Raw genomic sequence first — 21,344 nt, forward strand, 5'->3', positions numbered from 1 at the left:
GATTCAATTAAGGCTGTACTTATAATCGTATCAGTGTATAAATCATGGATTTATTATTACCACAAGCAGTACGTAGGTCATTTCATCCAAAACAAGAAGAGGAGAGGGACGTAAACAAACCCAAGGCGTGGAATATTCCAGACTGTTGGTTTCTTCCAACTTCACTCTCATTGGTCAGTTTAGGCAAGAGGAAATAAAACATTGATGTTCCTCTTCATCAGCTTGTGGATGCTGTGGTAGCTGTGTGTGCAGCTTTTTGGGCCTAGAAATTATACGTTTTTTCTAAGGTAGGCGATTTATTTTATGTTTATGAAGCTGCAGAGTTTGAGGACTAAGGACTGGTTTTTTTCTTGTGAATAAATCTCTGCTAGCTCGCTAAGGCTAGCCTGGTCAGTCAGTTATTTAGGTCAGCAAGGGGCTAGCTGGCAAAGCTGGCAAATAATTAAGGGGTTTTCTTCGCATTTTGTGTGATTCCTGCATTGCGCTATGTAGTGCGTGTGTGCTACAGCTCAAATATGAGTGATGTAAACAACATGTCAATACCTATATTTGCGTTATTGTTATGTTATTGCGTGACAGGTGAGCATAATTTGAAATTATATTGATCTAATAACATAAATATCCAGTAAACAAATGACAACTTAAGTGCTTTCGTATCACAAAACAAGTACCGAGTGCATATATCCGTTGTAAGTGATCATAGACTGAGCTAAACTCGTCAGACTCTTTAGTTAGGTTCACCCATTACTGGATTGGACCCCCTTTTGTCATAATTCGTTTAAATCTTCAAGGCATAAATTGAATAAGGAACTATATTTGACATTCCTAACCAAGTCTGCTTTGTTAAGAGACTGCACTGAGTTGGTGGCACATGATGTTCTTGTTGACTACGTACTTGTGTTAATGTAAAGTTGTACCTAACAAAGTGGCCACTGAGTGTATAATATTTAGCTGCTTTTTAAAAAAAGGCAAATTAGGAGGCTATATGACAATGTGATAGTAGTGTCAACCAAATTGACTTTAAATTGAATTACCAACATCTTGTAACCATGTTAATAAGTTTTCATTAGTATTAAATGCATTGCCTGAACTCACCTACATTAACCTTCCAGTTCATAGCTTGCACAGTAAATAATCTAAAGACACTTAATAGCCAGTGTAACCAAGGAACTTTCACCAGATGGAGAGCGTCAGTAATGAAGTCAAGATAAGAAAAAAATGTGAATGAATCTTTCATTTGAACGTGTTGCTTGATCCAAGCTGACAACTTTCATGCTCCTGTATTACAGGAGAGGGACTAACAACCTGCCAACATGTCAAGCAAAAGGGCCAAGGGAAAGAACACCAAAAAGCGTCCTCAGCGTGCCACCTCCAATGTGTTTGCCATGTTTGATCAGTCTCAAATCCAGGAGTTCAAAGAGGCTTTCAACATGATCGATCAAAACAGGGACGGCTTCATCGACAAAGAAGACCTTCATGACATGCTGGCCTCATTAGGTAAACTTGATTTATTTACACATATTTAGTTAGTGATAACGTCTTATGGAGTTAAAACTGCATTATTTGGGGCTCGTATTCAGAAGTTAAAAGATTTCAATCTTTTTCTAAAAACAAACCATTAAATGTGGTTAGCAGGTTAGAGTCACTCTGACCTTGAGCTTTTTCCCAGGTAAGAACCCCACAGATGAGTACCTGGAGGCCATGATGAATGAAGCACCTGGCCCAATCAACTTCACCATGTTCCTGACGATGTTCGGAGAGAAGCTGAACGGCACAGATCCAGAGGAAGTGATCCGTAACGCTTTCGCCTGTTTCGACGAGGAGGGCACAGGTGAGCTGATGTGTTCAACTGTTTAAGTTTCGCATCTTTTTATGTGAATTTGTCTCAGACTCTGGCATGTAGAGACATTGTTTTGTAGTAAGTGCTTAATTTGAAGATATCTGCTCAGTGCTAACATCAGGAAGCACCTGCAAGAGTGAAACTGTTTCTTCACACAGGTGTGATTCAGGAGGAGTGCCTGCGGGAGCTGCTCACCACTATGGGTGACAGGTTTACAGATGAAGAAGTGGACGAGCTCTTCCGCGAGGCGCCCATTGATAAAAAAGGAAATTTCAACTATGTAGCATTCACACGTATTCTGAAACACGGTGCAAAGGATAAGGATGACTAGTGGGTTCATTCTTTACTCCATGTCTATGTTTAATGAGTTTCCATTCAAGTTAGGAAAGCTATGTTCTGTAATTTGGCTCATGACAAAGCTTTACTGTGGTCTACTTTACTGAAGCTCATTTGTTTAAGCTGCTTTTTGGACCTCTGGGTCCCTCCAACCAATCCTACTTTGAAAGCTTGTTTGCACATCTGTCATAACACTACTAGGGGGTCTCTATAAGCTAGTGGAGATGTATAAAAAGACCCCCACGGATAAAGCTGGAAATAAACTGACACCAGATGTCTGTTATTGCAAATGAATCAGCTGTATTTTATAGAATAAGCGTGGAGATTAAAATGTATTCTGAGAAGAATCACCAGTGCTCTTTATTTTTTTTAAAGTTTTATTTTAAAACCAAAGAATTCGATGTGATGCATCAGTCTTAGCACAAGATTCAAAGATACATGAACACTCAGGATCAGCCACTGGATTTAGGTGCTTGATTTCTTAGGATTCTTGATGTTGAATATAGTACATGCGATTGCGATATATGGACACTCCTGCAGTACTAACCTTTTCTTTTTTTACTTGTAATTTTGCTGTTATTGCTCTGGGCCAATCAGTTTAAAACCCAAATAAATTTTGCTTATCACATATGATGAAGAAAATTTGCCAGTCTCACAAGTGCCAGACTCATATTGGAAAATCCACTCATCAGTTTTCTTAACCACTTTTCACAATTCATGGTCATGGGGGGTGGGAGGCAGGGTACGCCTTGTACAAGGTCGCTAGTTGATTGCTTGTTCTCAAAAGACAGCATGGCAGGTAAAAGCCAGGGAACAGTGACCCATTCAGACCCATAAGGGCAATAAATGTTTATCCCACAACATAATAAGCCTCTTGTGGCCCAATGGGAACAATCCACTATCCTGAGTGGATATTGCTTTTTGGAACTTCCCCAATTAAACAGTGTCTATATATTTCTGATCATAAATCATTCACTGCAGCTTGTGCACAATGAGGAACAAAACTCATTATGTTTTAGACATACAGGGCAACAAACGGGACATTTTAAGATATTTGGCATTGACAGCTCTTTTAGCTAATTAAAATGGCATGTGATCCATTTCCTGCAAGTTCATGGTCAAAGTTTCTCAGTCGGCACTTTGCATCTGTCTTGAACCAAGAGGATTTGCTTGTGTTACGTATCCAACATCGTTCCTGATAACCAGCATCCTTCTTTCCACTTGATCATTTGCTTCACACCAGCAATAAATAAACCAGGATCTGCTTCACACGTGAAGCTTTCTGCACACTTTGCCATTGCTCACAGAGCAATGTATAGAATAAGTGACTAAAGAGACTGCACTATTCTGCCAAAGCCAGGTTTTTTGACTGGATCTTTGATAGATGGTCTGATATACAAGCCTCGATTTTGTCGCACTGGGCGAGGAAATCCTGTGGACATATGGTAAAGATCAGACTTATTTTGATTCTCAATAGTTTTCAAATAAAGCATGATTGTTTTGTCAGAGGGAAAAACAAACACTAACCTGCACTGTTTTTATTAGTCCTTTTTTCTTCATTCTGCAGTCATTGAAATTTTCTGGAACACTCTGTTAAAAGAGGAGCAATTTGATGGTTTGCTATACATGACACACACGATTAAAGCAGACACTCAAAACAGATGCTTACGCTTAAAATAGCATTACCATAGCATCTATCTCCTCCAAGATCTTCATGAACTGCTCAGCTGCTATTTTTACTCTGTGGTCTAGTTTACCCAAGGCCTCTGCCTGGAGATCTTTGGCGAGAAAGCCCTGTGATAGGATAGGATAGGGGTGACAATAATACATTAGAAGATGGGACAAAAGAGAGCTGTGTAATATTTATTTATTTTCCTATATATTATCAAAAAACAAAAAGACCTATGATTGCTTACATTTTTCAGTCCAGTCAACTCCCCGTCTACCTTCTCCAGCTTCTTGGCCATCTGCTCCACACATTTCTCAATGTCTTTGAGTTTCCTCAGTTCAGCTTCTTCCTCTGGGCTGTTCTGTTTAGAGATTATCATCAGTGTTTTGCAAATGCACATATTCAGGCACCAGAGATGTAGCACATGTATAAATGTGCTTTACCCTCTTTCCAATCATCATGAGTTTGCAGCCTTCTTTTATTCCATAGCTGGAAAGGCTCTCTTCCATGTCTTTCAGTGACTTCCCTAAAATTAAAAAAGACAACTTTAAAACCTGATATTTTACATTAGGCCTCATTTGAGTGTGTAAAAAAAGGAAGACTAAAAGTCTACCTTTAAAGATAAGTTTCTGAGAGGCAGGTGGGACTCCGGTGGCTTGAGCGAGAGCATCTGACAGGTCTTTAACAGTGGGTCCTTTTCCATCCTCATGTCCTGTTAGCGTGATGCTGTGCTTAGAGGATCCTGAAATAGGAAAATAAATAAATATTACACAGCTCTCAAGCTATTAAGGATTGGGAGTTATCATTGTCACCCTTTTGTCTTCTATCGGTGTTATTCAGAAAGTAAATGTCACCTACCAGGATTAAAAAAAACAATAATAAAAAAAGTCTTTAAAAGTATTTGCACCCATCCAATTACAGAACATGCGGCATATCTCGGAAACTATCGCGCACGTTTGGTTCAGTTTTTAACGATGGGTTACAAAATTTTGTTTCACTATCGTGTGAGGAAAAATAATTACAAAACATTTAACAAGCGATTGGCAACAATACAATTTCTCTCAGCAGCCCTCCTGTTTCCCAAATGTGCTGTAAAGTGTCTTCAAACGAAACTAATTACAACAGCTACACAATTCTTCATAAACGTGTTTAATAAATGCTGATATTTACAGTAGTTTATATATTTAATTTGTTATTGAAGAACAACACATAACCAGCGGGATTCAAGTAACATAACCACACAGTCTGTGGAGAAGAGCTACAGAAGCTGAGCCGTTTCTAGCTAGCTTTAGCCACAACGAAACCCAATTTTTACTTATATTTTGTGGTGATTAAGGTGTAGTTTAAAGCCGAAATCTTATTACCGTATGCGACTGTCATAGTTATCGTTTGCTCCGACATTTTGCTTCCCGGCGACCTTTAATCACAACATCAAACGCAAAGCTAACTGTTGCTTATTGCTAACTACTTCCGGTGTTACAGTTTAACTGGTGATCGCGTTAAGTGGTGTTATTCCATATGTTCCTCTCGCAGAGAATCCACGAAAAATAGCCCAGGGCTACCAGTGTGTGTAATGTTTGACTGGATTAAAAATGTGGCTTACCAAAAATAATTTATATGTAATAAGTTAATTAACAACAAATAAATAAAATCACCAGTTCATGCAGATACACACGCACATTGCTGTTCTAAATACATCTTTGGGGATCTGCCCGGGGTCATCAGGGATTTGGGGTCTTTCAATATCCTACACCCTCTCTCAGGTGACCAAGGCAAGATTATCTGCTAAAAAATGATTTCTGATATTTAAATTGTTGGCCTATAATCCATTCATGAGAGACATATCTCAAACACGTCTCTCATCAATGGTATCAAGTAATTTTGAGCCTGAAAGAACATTCCTGTCACAACAAAGAAGCTGTAAGTCACTTTTACATATTATTATTTATGCTGGAATAAAGTGTAATTGAGACTCCTAAATGTCTTTTTCAAGAGAAATATGGCCAAGAGTGCATCAGAAATTAATTGGATTAATTATATTTTACCACACAGAGTAGATACAACAATGAGAATATCTTGATGCATGCTCAGTCATCCAGGTAGGTAAATCCCCAAAAGCTTTTCAGTAGGAGAGCCGTTTCGTCACTCATCCAAGTGACTACTTTAGTCTCAGCTGACTTTAGGTTGATCAATGGTCATGAGAATTTACATATTAATGATCAATTAACTGACCTCCTAGCCCATTGTTCCTTCAGTGGTGCTAGTTTCAGTCATTATGCAAATGTACTGTTTATAAGATTGGGGAAACCTAAAGTCAGTTGGGACTGAAGAAGTCACTTGGATGAGCGACCTTACAAAACTTTGGTCATTCAAACCTTTTACAACAAGAGGTGTCAATGTATGTGACGAATCTACGACTAGACATATCTGGACCTACTACTTTTGTGGTTCTTCACCGATCAGCACGACCACCAGTTCAGCTTGAACACCGGAAGTACCCCCTTTTTTTCTTTTCTTTCACTTTTTTAAATGCAATTTTACTTATTTAATATTGAATTTATTATTTAAATTATTTGACTTTTTATTTATTTACTTGTTTAAAAAAGCGGAACAGCAAATACAAACACAACAGCTGCACACAAAAGTGATAAAACGCGAGCCGAAGTCTACAGCGCAACTTGAAACTCTTCGATGAAACTCTGCTGACAGAGGAAAATACATTTAGCTTAAGTGTGTAGAGTTTTCCTACAGTAAAGCTTTTTAAAGTCTGTATAATTGATGTCTGTATGTATAACATGTCAGGTCATGTTGCGCCAAGGGGGCTCTCCCAACCGGCTCTGTGGCGCAATGGATAGCGCATTGGACTTCTAGTCAAGCTCTTGAGAGGTGATTCAAAGGTTGTGGGTTCGAGTCCCACCAGAGTCGCATTTTTAACCTGACCATCTGTCCTCCGAATCCTCTCAATACCGTTACTAGTCTAAGTCACGGTTACTCGTTAATTGCTGATATCATGCTTACATGATGTTCCTGAATATGTCTTTGGTTATGTGCCCGAGCTCATCGGTGCTTTCGTGTCTTTCACATTATCTCATTCCAGTCTACCACATCTGAGGATCAAGGGCTAAAAACAAAAGTGTCATTGAGATTAAAAAACGTGATGACAGACGTGGCCAGTGGGGGAGCAGACATTGCAACAATTATAACATTACAAGTCTATAATGATTTTTTACATGGCCAAAATAGGTCTGAATTCATGATGTTAAACAACACAAAACAGATAAAATAACGCAGAGTCGTGATATGTTTAGCTGTTTCGCAAATGTAGTTTCTGTATCAGCGCTAACAAAGGTTGTAGGTTCGTGTCCCACAGAGCACATTTGTAACTCGATTGCTGGTAATACCAGGGTGTTTCCAAATCACTTCAATGATGTCCTTATAAGTGAAGAACAGTTACTTGTTAACTGTGAGTAAAAGATTATTTGTACCAGGGTGAAAATCCTTTGTAAGGCACTTTTAGGGATTTGCTTGAAGTGCTGAGGTTTAAAGTAACTATATAAGATATTTACAATTCAAGTCGATTTAGTTTTATTTACGCATCACTAAACCCAAACAACAGTCGCCTCAAGGCGCTTTATATTGTAAGATAGACCCAATAATACAAACATCCACTGGTCACTTATGTGGTATATATTAGGTATATTAGGCCATTGTTTGTGAATGCAAATATGTAGTCAGCCAATCAAATGGCAGTAATGCGAAAAATGGCCTCAATCTAAAAAAAAAGACTTCAATCTGAAACACAATTGGAAACATAAATACATTTTGGACCTTTAACTGTAATTTCTATTTACATGACAGTTTGGGCAGAACATTTCCCATAATTAGATTTTTCTTTTTCTTTTTACAATTTAAGCCCAAAGAGTTGTGCTGACACATTTGCTTCATTATGTACAGCAGATTTTCTTTATCATGGAGAGAAAAACAAGACGCATTGTTTAAACTGCACTTCTTATACTGAGATATCTCAGAGAAGTTTAAGTAGTGCACTTAAACTACTTTATACCGAGAGAAAGGGGCGTTTCACTGGTATGGCCCTACTTAAGTAAATTTGAATGTGGTATGTTGTTGCTGCCAGACGGGCTAGTATGAGTATTTCAGAAACTGTTGATTCACTGGGATTTCTCCACACAACCATCAGGGTTTATAGAGAATGGTTCAAAAAAGAGAAAACATCCAGTGAGCAACAATTCTCCAGGTGGAAATTACTCAGTGATGCCAGAGGTCAGAGGAGAATGGCTACACTGATCATAGCATAGCAACAGAAAAAATGAAAGGTCCACTTCTTGCCATCCAGGTATGGCCAAGAGCTCTCAAGCCTGAAGCAGATGGGTTACAGTAACAGAACACCACACCTGGTACCATTCCATGTCACCTAAGAACAGGATAACAAGATATTTTCTTGACACACTTATCGTTTAAACACCTCAGCCTACCTGAGTATTGTTGCTGACCAAATCCATCCCCTTATGACCACACCCACAGAAAAGCATCCATCCTTTGATAGCTGTTTCTCACAAATCATCTCAAACTAGTTTCCTGAACATGACAGCAAGTTCGCTGTACTCAAATGGACTCCAGATGTGGTGGAGCAGGAGACTCACATCATGGATGAACCACATCTTTGAGGAATGTTTCCAGCACCTTGTTGAATCTATGCCATGGAGAATTAAAACAGGCTGACGGCAACGTGGTACTAGCAATGTCTACTTAAGAGCTAAAAACAAGATAGAGGAGGATGAACAAATACGCCATAAATTAAGAACTCACAGCTGATTTAAAACAAACATTTTTATTTTGCATGTTTCAAATAACCCTGCAGATATTTTAAACAGCCCAAGTGTGAATAACCTCCACTTTTGAGAATGCAGACATGATCTTAGTGACTAAAAATCACACAAAATTAATAACAAACAGAAATAAATAAACACTAAGGAACACTAATGAACGACACAGACAAGCTGTTGATGATGAAAGAAAGAGAAGATGAAGGGAATTATGTTAAAAAAAAAAGGTTTAGTATGTTACAAGGCCACATGCCAGCACGGTAGAAGTAACAATACACAACCTGAAACCAGAACAGCCTCCAAATTGTAGTGTTCTCACATCAAATGGTTTTGCATGTATAAATGTTACTCTACATATAAAAGTGTTTTCAGTTCGAGTGCAGCTGTTTTTATTTGCTTCTTGTTTATGTGGCAGGAATCTGAGGGAGGCCGAACTCATCCACGAGCACACCATCCTGAACACAAAAGAAGAAAAAAACATCAGCCACGAGCAAAACACTTACATTTCAAGTGTTACTCACTTAGCAGGTTTGTGTTTAAACAATAGAGTGGACTGGAAAAAACTTAGTTTTGCACATTATAGTTAATCTACCAAACACATACACAGGATTAGAAACTGGCACCAGAATTCGTGGCAGGTTTAATAGTTTGCTTACATACACAGTCACACCCCAAAGGTCCATTTTGAAGTAGGAAAAATTCTTTGTGATTACTTTTTATTTTACTTTCATGTATTTTCCACAACCCTGCCCTTCATGTCATGAAAACTGAGCTCTGTAGACTGTCACCTTATTTGTCTTGCTGTCACTGGGGATTCCCTCAGGGATAGACGGGGCAGCTGAGGCCTCATCCAGGTAAGAGGTGTCATCATCCAGCAGCAGCTCATCACCCAGTGCATCCAGCTCTGAAACCACAGTGGTACTGTCACTGTAATACTCCAGATCATTGCTCAAATTACACACTAGCAAAGAGGTCTTAGCTTCAATAAAAAGAGATCCAAGCTGTCCTGGAAGCTCCACATCGTGGATGCTGAAATCTGAGAAAGAGCCCCAGGAGGCAAAGAAGGCAGAGAATGAGTGTGATATAAAACAGAATTCAAACAACAGTGCCAGTGTATCTCCTGAAAAAGAGATTTTATGTGCCTAAATACAGGATCATAAAATATTGCCTTCCCAGAATGTAACTAAAAGGCATTTTAGATAGGTTCTAGCAACCCTCAAGTGGAAGGAGTTGAATGAATGGGACAATAGAGGAACCCATGGATCCAGAAAGTCCAGACTTTGTTTCCTCTTTTTTCCTTTATATAAGGGAAACTCAGTCCACATAAGCTCCTCGGATTCACAGAGGAGTCAGATTTCACAACAAGTGACACAGGACAACCATTCACATGTGGCACAATGGCTCGCACATTGGCCTTCTAAGAATACACTTAAGGAGTGATTCAAAGGTTGTGGGTTCAAGTCCCACCAGAGTTGAATCTTTAACTTTCCCTCACTATAGAAGTTAGATGCATCTAACGAAAAGGCATTTTAGTTACTGGGTTAAGCCTCAAATAACAAGTCGGCATAGACAAGGCATGTCTATGCAATAGCTAGCACTTTTAGTAGATTTTTAAATTACTTTAGTCACTATTTACCACATTTTTAATGGATGGATCACAACTGACAAAAAATGGCACAGGGCATCTTCTCGCACCTGGCAATGGGCAGTGCATTGAACTTCTAAGCATACACTTCAGGAGTGATTCAAAGGTTGTGGGTGTGAGTCCCACCAAAGTCAACACTTTTAACCTCTTCTTAATGTAAAAGTTATGTAATTCTTAAGAACGGAACTACAAGGCAACTTCTAACTCAAATAAGAAGTCCTCATCACTATACATGGAAGCTAATAACTTAGCATTGAGCTCTGGGATTTTAGCATACAAGAAGGGATTTCCACTCTCCAGTTGCTTAAAAACCAAATAAGAGATAAGACAGTTTACATGTACATGTTTACATGGGTGCTTGTATGTGGTTGACTGTATCTCTGTGATAAACTGGTGACAGATCCGAGGTGTACCCTGTGTCTTCCCCTATCACAGCTGGGCTAGGTTCTAGCAACAATCCAGAAAGTCTAAAATATATTCCCTCTTTTTTTTATAAGGGAAAATTATGGAGGAGCTGTTTCAAATTGACAGAGGAATTAGATTTATGAACATATGACACAGTACAACCTTTCACATCTGGACCGTGCATTGGACTTCGAAACAAGCACTTCAGGAGTGATTCAAAGGTTGTGGGTTTGAGTCCCACCAGAGTTGAACGTTTAAATTCTTAATGTAGAAGTTACATGCATCATCAGAAAGTAGTATTGGCTTTTTAGGCCCAATATAAGGAGTCTGAATATATAAGGTGTGTCATTGACAAGCCAACACTTTTAGTAGATATTTACATTACATTAGTTACTATTTCATTTAGAGATGGCACGATACCACTTTTTTATGTCCGATACCGATACCGATATCATAAATTTGGATATCTGCCGATACCGATATGAATCCGATATAGTGTTTTTTAATCAACAAAACTGTTTTTTTTAATATCTTGCTGCATTTTGTATAAGTTCATACTCAAGTTTAAAACAACAACTACACTAAAGCTATTCTGTTATACCTGTATGCAAAAAAAAATATTTCATAGTTCAGCAATACTGATCAATCTAATAAACTTAAACCTACACCATCCTCCCTATTCTGGTATTTTAAAGAGTACTTAGCATAAATATTAAGCAACCTAACTAATAGGGTTCCAACTCCCAGCAACAACAAAAATAAATAAATAAAAAATAGGGAACCACCCCTCACGCTCCACCTCATGATGCTTAATCGACGTAATCAACCTTAATTTGATGCAGTATGAAAAAAAATGCACAGAAATCAATTATTTTTTTCAATATATTAAAATATTAAATAGATTCAACATCTTTCTTCAACAAAATTGCAGACTGCACAGATGGTACCTTCCCAAAGGAAAAAGTACTATAGCTTACTAGGGTATATTAGACTTAATAGTCACTATATACAGTAACTGACTTCTATTCATTTTACATCAAATTAAAACTTTGGGTGTCAGATAATTATTTATTAAAAGCTCGACATTTTAAATGAGAATAAGAAAGAAAAGTATGTCTTTGTGCCCCTTTTCCCTGTTAATGCCCTATCGGCCCCCCTGGCTAAACTTTGCTAGATCCGCCCCTGCACAGTTACCAGCGTCAGCTACGTAGAAAAAGATCCTCGAGTAGAAAGTAATATTAAATAAATTCTAACAGCAGCTGATCAAGCTTAAACGTGCTGCTGTTGTTCAACCGCTGGTTTGCTCTTTCTGGTGCAAAGTGGGCCAAAAACAAACAAGAGACACGGACTCGCGACAGAAAAGCCGATCAGCTGATCATTAAGCAGTTTCATGATTGAAGTAGCAGCAAGAGGAGGAAGTCGCTCCATATATCGCTTGTTAAGCTTAACGCAGGAATGCTTTACAAACATTCAGAGATGGACTTACACATTTGCTTTACTTCTCTCGGGATAACTTTGTCGGAGATGAAATGCCGGGTTGCTAGCGAAGCTCCAAATGCTATCCAGACCACCGACAGGTCCTGCACGCCACAGCCGCTCTATCACGTGATGCATACTGCTCCGACATGCTAACGTTCTGAGGTGAGTTACGGCGTGTTGCAAGTTTTGTGAGGTGCTTTCGTGATATTTAATGGATCGGATTACATTTTTTATTTTTCTCCGATATCCGATCCAGTAATTTAGGTCAGTATTGGACCGATACCGATACGTAATATCGGATCGGTCCATCTCTAATTTCATTAGCGTATTAGAAGCACTGAAGCATCAAAACGAACCAAATAGTTTGTTGATACAAACTTGGGTAGATAGATCATGATGTGCATAAACATCAAATGTTTGAAATGGCGTGCACCAAATTGTCTAACTTCCTAGAAATAGTAGAAGAAGAAACTGTTTTGTTTGATGGAAATAAATGCCACTGTCTGGATTTCTCAGAATCTTCCAACTGGTGTGTTTACATGAAGCATTTTTCTTGAGGTTGGGCTTTTAAATCGGTTACTGTAGTTCATGTTAAGATTGCTATTGTTATCTCATAGTAAAAAGGCTCTGAATTCCACTCCAGCCCGTGGCCTTTCTGTGAGGAGCGCTCCCTGTGTCAGCGTGGGTTCTACCACAGTCCCAAGTCGCACATGGGGTGACAGATTGGTGACCTGTTGCTGACCAGGGGTAGAACCTGCCTCTCACCCCATGACAGCTGGGATAGGCACCAGTGCCCCCAGCGACCCTGAATCAGATAAATAGAAGAAGTTGGATGGATGGCTGACAACTATGGAGGAATCAATGGATCTTCAAAGTCCAGATTTTCCTTTATTCAAGGGAAACTCAGTCCATAGGAGCCACTTCAACATACATTTTAACATACCACTTTTTTTAAATGGTCAGATCACATCTGACAAAAAGTAAAACAGGTGAAACCATATCTGGCTCTGTGGCGCAATGGATAGCACATTGGACTTCTAAGCAAGCACTTCAGCAGTGATTCAAAGGTTGTGGGTTTGAGTCCCACCAGAGTCTAACCCTTGACTTCTTAATGTAGAAGTTACATGTGTTTTCTTAATGTTAAAGTCATGTACATCTTAATACTGAAACTACAAGAACATTTTCTGTCTCAAATAACAAATCTGTATAGACACCACTATCCATGGAAGCTAATCACTCAGATGTGATGTCATCACATAATCTGAGACTTTAGCATCCAAGAGGGAATTTCCACTCTCCAGAACCAAAAATAAGAGATGACTGTGGGATTACCTGGAGCATCCAGGTATTCTGCAAGTTAGGTTAATTAGTGTGAAAGGTTAATTGCATTTCTGTGATAGACTGGTGAGAGAGAAGTGGAAGAACCTGAATGGACGTGTGAAAACAGGAGGCAATTATGGATCCAGAAAGTCCAGACTTTGTTCCGTCATTATTCCTTTATTCAAGGGAAACTCTGAACACAGAAGCTGCTTCAAAGTCATAGAGGAATCTAATTTGTCAACAAGTGACACAGGACAAGGTCACACATCTTGCTCTGTGGCGCAATGGATAGCGCATTGGACTTCTAAGCATACACTTAAGGAGTGATTCAAAGGTTGTGGGTTCGAGTCCCACTAGAGTCAAAAGTTTAACTTTTCCTCACTATGGAAGTCAGATGCATCTAAAGAGTTGACATCTCTGTGGTGTAGTGCAGTGGCAGGGTGGTTAGCATCATTGTCTTATACCACAAATGTCCTGTGATAAACTGGTAACATATCCAGGATAGATCCTGCCTCTTGCCCTATAACAGCTGGGCTGGGCTTACCGTGTCTTGGTGGTTAACATCATTGCCTCACAGCAAGAGGGTCCTGGGTTTGAATCAGCTGGCCTTCCTGTGTGGAGTTTGCATGGTCTCTGGATGGATGCTGATACCATAGGGAACGGCTATATTTTCATTACATGGCTATATTTGAAGTTCGTCGCTCTAGCTATAGGTAATACATCAGTCTGTTCCACAAAAACCAAACAAAAAAATGTCTGGTCACAATGGCTCCACCCACAAAATATGTCACTGGACATATTTATGTGTCACAACCAGAGATGGGCAGTAAGGCGTTACAAGTAACGCGTTACTGTAATCCGATTACTTTTTTCAAGTAACGAGTAAAGTAAGGGATTACTATTGCAAAAAAGGTAATTAGATTACTGTTACTTTCCCGTAAGCACGCTGCGTTACTAAAACCATGATTTTAGTAACACAGAGAGTATGAGTGTGCAGCGTTTAAAGCGTGGAAGTACTGACCTTACTTTGAGTTTGATTCCGTAAAAAGTCACAAAAACATTAGCGTTCACTGCGTGGGAAGAAAACGTCTTTTTACAGCGAAAAAACCCATAAACTTCCGAGCAAGCACCGAGTACGCTGCAACGGAATGGAAAATTCACAGACAAACTCGCGGATTCTTCCACTAACTGCTGTGGCACACCTGCACCAGGGCAAACATCCACCTGCTATACAGGTGAAAATAGAGCAACAGGACTGCTGAGTCTTTGATTTTATTTATTTTCTGCTGTTTCACTTGGATTTATTTGAAAGAGTGAGTGTAAACACAAAAAATATTTTATTTTATGTGCTGGAATATGCAGAAAATAGGTTTAAATGTTAAACAAATTTCTTCCAGTCAGAGAATGGTGCGTATAATTTAATTTTTGCTTGATGCATAAAGTTAAAAGATTAAAACTAATAAAACGAGTTTTAAAAAGATACTTTTCCATTTGATTACGTTTTATATAATGTATTATGCAGAAAAAGTAGAATTGGGCTGAAAGATCTATTGCTTTATTACCTATTCAGGTTGTAAATTGTGTTTTTAAAAAGTAACTAATTAATTACTTTTGAAAATAAGTAATCAGTAATGTAACAGGATTACTTTTTGGGGAAGTAATCAGTAATTAGTCACTGCTTACTTTTTTCAAGTAACTTGACCAACACTGGTCACTGCGACTGTTCACTTTAATGCACCCTAAATGAAAAACTGCCAACAAAATGTACATTTACCTGCTTCAAGATCCTCCTCATCGATGTCTGGAGTGCCATAGCTGCGGCTCAGGGCTTCTTGTACCTCATTGGCTTCATCCATCATGTCCTCCAGCTGGTCCTGTAAATCCTGGAAGTCCAAATACTTGTGTTCACTTTTAATGCCTCAACTGTGAGATTTTAACTTTTATCTTGCATGTAAAATCATAATTTTAATTTCATCAGTTTTTAATCGACTGCTGCACAAATAGGAAGAGAGAATCACATAACAGCAGGGGGCACTGAAAATAAATGAGACCTATTAAGTGTGTTGATTAGAACTCATTTAAACAAAACTATTAACTCATTTTGTTACTGCAGGGTTCTGAAATCAGAGCAAGTTTAATTATACAGTAAGAGCTGATAAATTGCTGAATCTGGCTGCTGATAAGAGTACAGTGTAAGTGTTGCAGAAATGTGATGTAATGTGAGGTGATTTTTCTTACAATTGATGCTTTGCATGCAGTAAGCAATTCTCCTGGCCTCAAGTATCTCCCCATTTTTGGCTAATGACTGCATTCATAGTTTAGACCAGTGGTTCCCAAACCTTTTTTGCTAGGCCCCCCTTTGTTTTACAAGAAAAATGTTCACCCCCCCCCCCCCACGCGCACGCACACATCCTCCAACCACACACGCCCATATTTTGCTCCATTGTGGTTTATTTCACACCTCAAACATTTAGTAAACAATTAAGCAAATACAAGTAATCTGGAATAAATGACAGGTAGTAATAAAATAACGCTACGTCCACGCCTACACAGGCATTTTTGAAAGCGCAGCTGTTTCGTCCACACGTAAAAGGCGTTTCGAATCACCGAAAACTGAGATTTTTTAAAACTCCTTTTTTGCGTTTATGTGTGGACAAGGAATGCAGAGTTCGTCACGCAACGTCAAAGGTGTGTGCCTTTTTCTGACTATCTGCAGGTTTTACACGCTTACATACACACACACAGTTACTGTCCCTCCATTTAGAAAGGCAGAGGCGTCACGGTGTGATTATTTTACGTGTAGTTGTTTTTTTCCTGTGTAATAATATTCAAATCAAGAACGTAGGATCCTGTTTGTCCGTGATTTGAACAGCCCAGCGCTGCTCCCGACGAAGGGAAAACCAATTCTGCAGGGAGACCTACCTCGGCACTTGTGCAGGTGAAACCAAAGGGAAGATATGCTTCACCATATTTTTTAGTCATTGGCTTAGAATGAAGTTGGTTTGGAAACATATTCAGCTATGCTTCATGTCTTGCTTTGCGTTTGTGTGGGCGCCCCGTGCTAGCAGTGTCCAAGCGTTTTGTTTTTTTTCCCCTTTTCATACCGCACCCCCCCTGCAATGGCTCTGCAGGGTCCCACACTTTGGGAAGCTCTGGTTTAGACAAACATACATCAATCTGATCAAGTCTGACGTCCTTGTAAGCCTTTTTCATATCCTTGGCACCAATCTTCATGGCCTCCACCTGGGGACAAAAAATACATGTGGATTTAGTCGCTGACAACATTTTCTCATCAGGTACAGACAATCTGAACACATCCAGTACCACAACCAGGGAACTTTCTAATGAGATTTGTTTAATGAATGGACAAAATCAAAAGCTTAGCGATACAATATAGTATGTCAGAAATCTAGATGTTTGGTACGTATGAAAGCTGTGATTTGGAAAAAAGTGCTTAACAGCAACTAAAAAGTTGGAGTCTTGGAGTCATGCTGTGTGACTCTTACTGTTGTTTTGGTGTCCTTTAATGTCTGGATCGTGTAGTTTGCCTGCTCCATGTTAAAGGATTGTTGAGCCAGCTGCTCCCTTTGACCTTCATACCTATGTAAAAACAATACAGATGCTTTAATACATTTGAGTCTTTACATACATTATTACACTCCTATGTTACCGTAAAATCAAGAGCTTTTCACACCCCAGCCGTCTGCAAAGGGTTGGTGCGACAGAGTAGGGTGAGACAGTCGGCTGCAAACTGCCCCAGTGCGAACTGGAGGTCATCGCTTGACAAAGACAACAGAACCACATCATCTGCAAAAAGGATAGATTGCATCTGCAGATGGACCTAATACCCTTGACTTCTTAGCTGCACCAAGAAATTTTGTTTGTGAAAGTTATGAACAAAACTGGTGACAAAGGACAAAACTGGCCAAGTGAAACACCACTGGGAACAAGTCTGCCTTAATGGAAGCAATGTGACCAAGCTGCCACTAAAATAAGCTGCTGCTTTTTGAGATAATTTGGTTCTGTTAGTTTCATCGAATGACGATCTTCAACTTGCTTACACTCTTTGTTGCATTCAGTGTTAGCAAGCTTGTTTGCTCTGAGGTACTGTGGCGGTGAGCCTGATTGTTTAATATGACATGTGAGCTGTTATGAAATTTTACAGCTCCAATTAGAGAGCCAAAAATATTTAGCCCTAGGTTTGACATCTATGATGTTAATAATCAACAGTTACAGCCCTAAACAAAGCAGTTTTTATTATTACGATAGATATATGACACAATAATTCGTGTGTGAGACATTTAAATAGTTGACTTCATTTGTCTCTCCACATTTGCCTGATTTAGTTCACTTGCTCACTCCTTATATAAGAACTCACTTTTACTACCTCCTCACGATGCTTTGGGTTGGCAGATCTGGTAGGAGGAGAGTCGTGTTTTGTTTTCTTTCAGATTCAACACTTCATGCATTGATGTTTTCGTCTTTACCTGTAACGGCTTCTTCTTCTTTCAGATGCTCCCTTTAGCGGATCATCTGCCTCTATCTCACCCTACTCTGTCACACCAACCCTTTGCAGGTTCTCTTTCATTAAATCTATAAACCTCCTCTGTGGTCATCCTGTTTAACTCCTTCCTGGAAGCTCCATATTCAACATCCTTTGTCCAATATATTCAACTGGACCTCCTTTGGACATCACTCAACTATTGCAACCTTGACGCTTTAATTTCACCTCCAAACTGCTCAACCTGAGCTGTCCCTGTGGTTACTTCCAATACAAACCCTCAAAATCTTTAACTCTGCCACCTCCAGCTTGACCTCTTGTGCCACGATCTCCAAACCACACATCATAGCGGGTCTTACAACCATCTTATAAACATTCCCTTTCACTATTGCTGTTATCTTTCTGTCACAAATCAGTACCTGCAATTCACTTAAATCGTATGGTGAAATAAACCTTTGTTTAGATGATTTTAGTTTACAGGCTTAATTTTTTGTTCAACCTAATCTCCAAAATATTAACATATTAAAACTTTCCTCTTATTTGCCAACATCCACACTATGTCTATCTATCTATCTATCTATCTATCTATCTATCTATCTATCTATCTATCTATCTATCTATCTATGTGTGTGTATGTATCAGAGAGGCTATCGTGCTCACATCTTTGAGATAAAGCATACAGATGTTTGCACAGTGAAGGACTCACATTCTCTTCTGCTTCAGGACTCTCATTGCCTTCTGCTTCACCATGTTCTGCAATTGAAAGCAAAAATAAATAAATAACATCGATGTATTTGTCTTCTAGCCTTTTAAACACCCAAAGTTAACATCATGTGTCCTACCTTCGAGGGCCCATCTCTCATCTTTTTCAGCTGATCCTTGTACTTCAAGAGTTCCGCATCTAGCCTGCCAATTTTCTTTTCAATGGACTCAGCCCTCGCATCCACCTGGAGCGAGGAAGAGATCAATTAGAGGTAATGATTTCCAGCGTCCTGGCAAACAAAACACTGTGCTAAAACGCCATGCCTGTATGTGGGTGCATTAGAAGAAAAAAATTAGAGAGGTAAAAGCTTGGAACATAATTGAGAGCTGTGGTTAACAAACACATCCCTACTTCACAGTCTGGACTGAATGTCTTTTATTCCAGCCCAAAGTGCTGACTAACTGTAGCCTCTGAGCTAGTTGGCACGGATGCTGTTTTGACAAGCCTTTTGTAACCATGCTAGCTATGCACCGCTACCGTTAGGTCGCACAATATGGACATAAACAACAAAAGCTCACAGGCTGACAGTACTCACAGTGCCGATACAGTCCGACAGGTTCGCAGGAGGCGCTTTGGGTTTTCCTCGTCCGAATATTCGGTTCATTTTCTAAACGTCAGCCTTTAGCTTACCTTAGAAAACACAAAAAGCATCAAATGCAAAGAGATTTTTTCATTGAAGACACCCGGAAGCAACGGTTCAGACGCAAAATATTTCCATTGGTTGGTGCAAACGCTTGTGACCAATGAGATTTTAGACGCGCTATTGCCACTTAGCGGTGAGCAGAGGCACTGCAGCTTCCAGGGAGAACCTTTTGTCCCCACAGATTGCATCCACCATCAGGCTTTGTTACTCCCCCACTGCAAATAAAATGGCAACAAATGTAGGTTTTACTTAGATTTTAGATTTTATCTTTTAATCTGGTTCTTTCAAGAGCATGTTATTATTTATTGATTTTAATGTATAATCCCCAAAGACTAAAAACTGCTCTCTACGGAGTAAAATTCCATTGAAATGAGTAGTTATAGAAAGGTTGGTACTGCGTTATAATATGGCATCTTTTATTCAGGATTTGTAAGTTGTAAATTTCATTGCTAATGCTTTGCATATCTATTCTCAGAGGTAGAAGTATTTAGGTCCTGCATTCCAGTCCATGTAGAGAAAAGGTGGAAGTCATGCAAATTAATTCCTCCTGGTTCCTGTAATAGTTTTTAGACTTTTACATGTTTAAAAATTCTTTCAAAGAATGGGCCATATGTAACTTTTTATAGAGTCATTACTCCAGACAGAGCAGCATGCTGGTGCACTTATTAGCAATGCCTACCCAGAGCAAGAATTTGAACCTGCTAGTCAGCTGTAGTCACTGCATGTTTACATTTTCTCCATGTGCCTGAGTGGGTTTTCCTGGGGTGCTCTGGTTTCCCCATACAATACACAGACATGCATGTCAGGTTAACTGGCTGTATAGCTGTGATGGACAATCCAATCTGTTCCCAGTGTCATCTGAGGAGGATTAAGGCTTAAAAAGATGAATGGATGAATGGTGACTCCAATGGACAAGGCAAATCTGAGGGATTCTGAGATGTCTTTTCTTTTTTGATTAATTTAATGATTTAACTCTGGGGTGTCAAACACAATGTGACGGAGGCTAAATGCTGTTTTGGGTCGGCAGGTTTTGAAAAATGTCTCTAGTTATATTTATCATGGATCAGCACGCATGACACTTGCTTTGACATTTTGGCTCCTTCCTTCCTCAAAAACTCCTCCCCAGCACTCCATTTACCTTTCATAACATCCCAAAACCAGTCTTCATGTAGTAAGATATCTATATCTATGTCCTCACTGGGTTCTATTTTAAACAGTTGTTAATAGCCTGTTAATATGACATAATTACATATAATCTAATACACATAATTCTGTTTTCCCAGCACTTTCATTTTTAGTATATGGCTTATGAGGCAAGCAATGAGTAGGCACCTGTTCAATCCTTATTAGAAGGCAGAGCTTATTACTGAACCTGGCTAAATGTAATGGCTTGCAAATGCACTTGCACCTTGGGAGACAGTGAGTAGAAAAATGCAGTAATCTTTGTAATTATAGCTGTCAGCTTCAACAATCCACGTAAGGACCGACTGATTTAATTTGCCTCTAAAATCCTTCAGAATCCCTTTTATCTGTGCACCATTATATTTGTCAGCTGCTGTAAGGAGGGGCACCTCATCTGGAAGCCTTTCACAAATGGCAACTGTAGAAATAATGAAAAAACAAACAAACAGTCCTTTTGTAATAAAAAGTAAATAAAAACCTGCACAGCCGATGATAGTGTTTGAAAAATAAAGTGGCTCATTCTTGGCTGTGTGGTGGCTGCAGTTGGGGAGCTGCCTTTGTCGCTCCAAGCTCATTCTCAGTGTATTTAAGTTTTCCTTTTTAGCTACGAGACAATTTTCTTATCTCTCATCAGCAGGATAACATTTTTCATTTGTGTCTATCCAGTGTTCCAAATATTCTTTATTTTTTTCTCATCTGTTGCAATTATTGATTATG

The 21,344-nt window shown here is 39.2% G+C and overlaps 3 protein-coding genes and 3 non-coding genes across 6 annotated transcripts; 4 read left to right on the forward strand and 2 right to left on the reverse strand.

Annotated features, from left to right (window-relative positions):
• Positions 1–35: 35 nt before the first annotated feature.
• myl12.2 (myosin, light chain 12, genome duplicate 2) lies at positions 36–2,523 on the forward strand. The gene is made up of 4 exons (XM_026149464.2): positions 36–287; positions 1,290–1,497; positions 1,670–1,831; positions 1,999–2,523. The coding sequence occupies exons 2-4, from the start codon at positions 1,314–1,316 to the stop codon at positions 2,169–2,171; spliced, it is 519 nt and encodes a 172-aa protein (XP_026005249.1). The 5' UTR covers positions 36–287; positions 1,290–1,313; the 3' UTR covers positions 2,172–2,523.
• Positions 2,524–2,535: 12 nt separating this feature from the next.
• Positions 2,536–5,366, reverse strand: bag1 (BCL2 associated athanogene 1). The gene is made up of 7 exons (XM_026149463.2): positions 5,210–5,366; positions 4,459–4,587; positions 4,289–4,371; positions 4,093–4,206; positions 3,863–3,970; positions 3,704–3,766; positions 2,536–3,608 (listed from the first exon to the last, which is right to left on the reverse strand). Exons 1-7 carry the CDS (start codon positions 5,244–5,246, stop codon positions 3,519–3,521), a joined length of 624 nt encoding a protein of 207 aa, XP_026005248.1. The 5' UTR covers positions 5,247–5,366; the 3' UTR covers positions 2,536–3,518.
• Positions 5,367–6,678: 1,312 nt separating this feature from the next.
• trnar-ucu (transfer RNA arginine (anticodon UCU)) lies at positions 6,679–6,770 on the forward strand. The gene is given in 2 exon segments: positions 6,679–6,715; positions 6,735–6,770. It is a non-coding gene; the product is annotated as a tRNA-Arg (tRNA).
• Positions 6,771–8,675: 1,905 nt separating this feature from the next.
• chmp5a (charged multivesicular body protein 5a) lies at positions 8,676–19,547 on the reverse strand. Its single transcript, XM_026150004.2, has 8 exons — positions 19,338–19,547; positions 18,882–18,986; positions 18,746–18,792; positions 17,045–17,138; positions 16,710–16,781; positions 15,313–15,421; positions 9,478–9,593; positions 8,676–9,144 (listed from the first exon to the last, which is right to left on the reverse strand). The coding sequence occupies exons 1-8, from the start codon at positions 19,404–19,406 to the stop codon at positions 9,094–9,096; spliced, it is 663 nt and encodes a 220-aa protein (XP_026005789.1). The 5' UTR covers positions 19,407–19,547; the 3' UTR covers positions 8,676–9,093.
• On the forward strand, positions 13,222–13,313 carry trnar-ucu (transfer RNA arginine (anticodon UCU)). Its single transcript is given in 2 exon segments — positions 13,222–13,258; positions 13,278–13,313. It is a non-coding gene; the product is annotated as a tRNA-Arg (tRNA).
• trnar-ucu (transfer RNA arginine (anticodon UCU)) lies at positions 13,809–13,901 on the forward strand. Its single transcript is given in 2 exon segments — positions 13,809–13,845; positions 13,865–13,901. It is a non-coding gene; the product is annotated as a tRNA-Arg (tRNA).
• Positions 19,548–21,344: the final 1,797 nt, after the last annotated feature.

This window comes from Astatotilapia calliptera, chromosome 18 (assembly GCF_964374335.1).
Source record: "Astatotilapia calliptera chromosome 18, fAstCal68.1, whole genome shotgun sequence".
In the NCBI taxonomy this organism is placed as follows: domain Eukaryota; kingdom Metazoa; phylum Chordata; class Actinopteri; order Cichliformes; family Cichlidae; genus Astatotilapia; species Astatotilapia calliptera.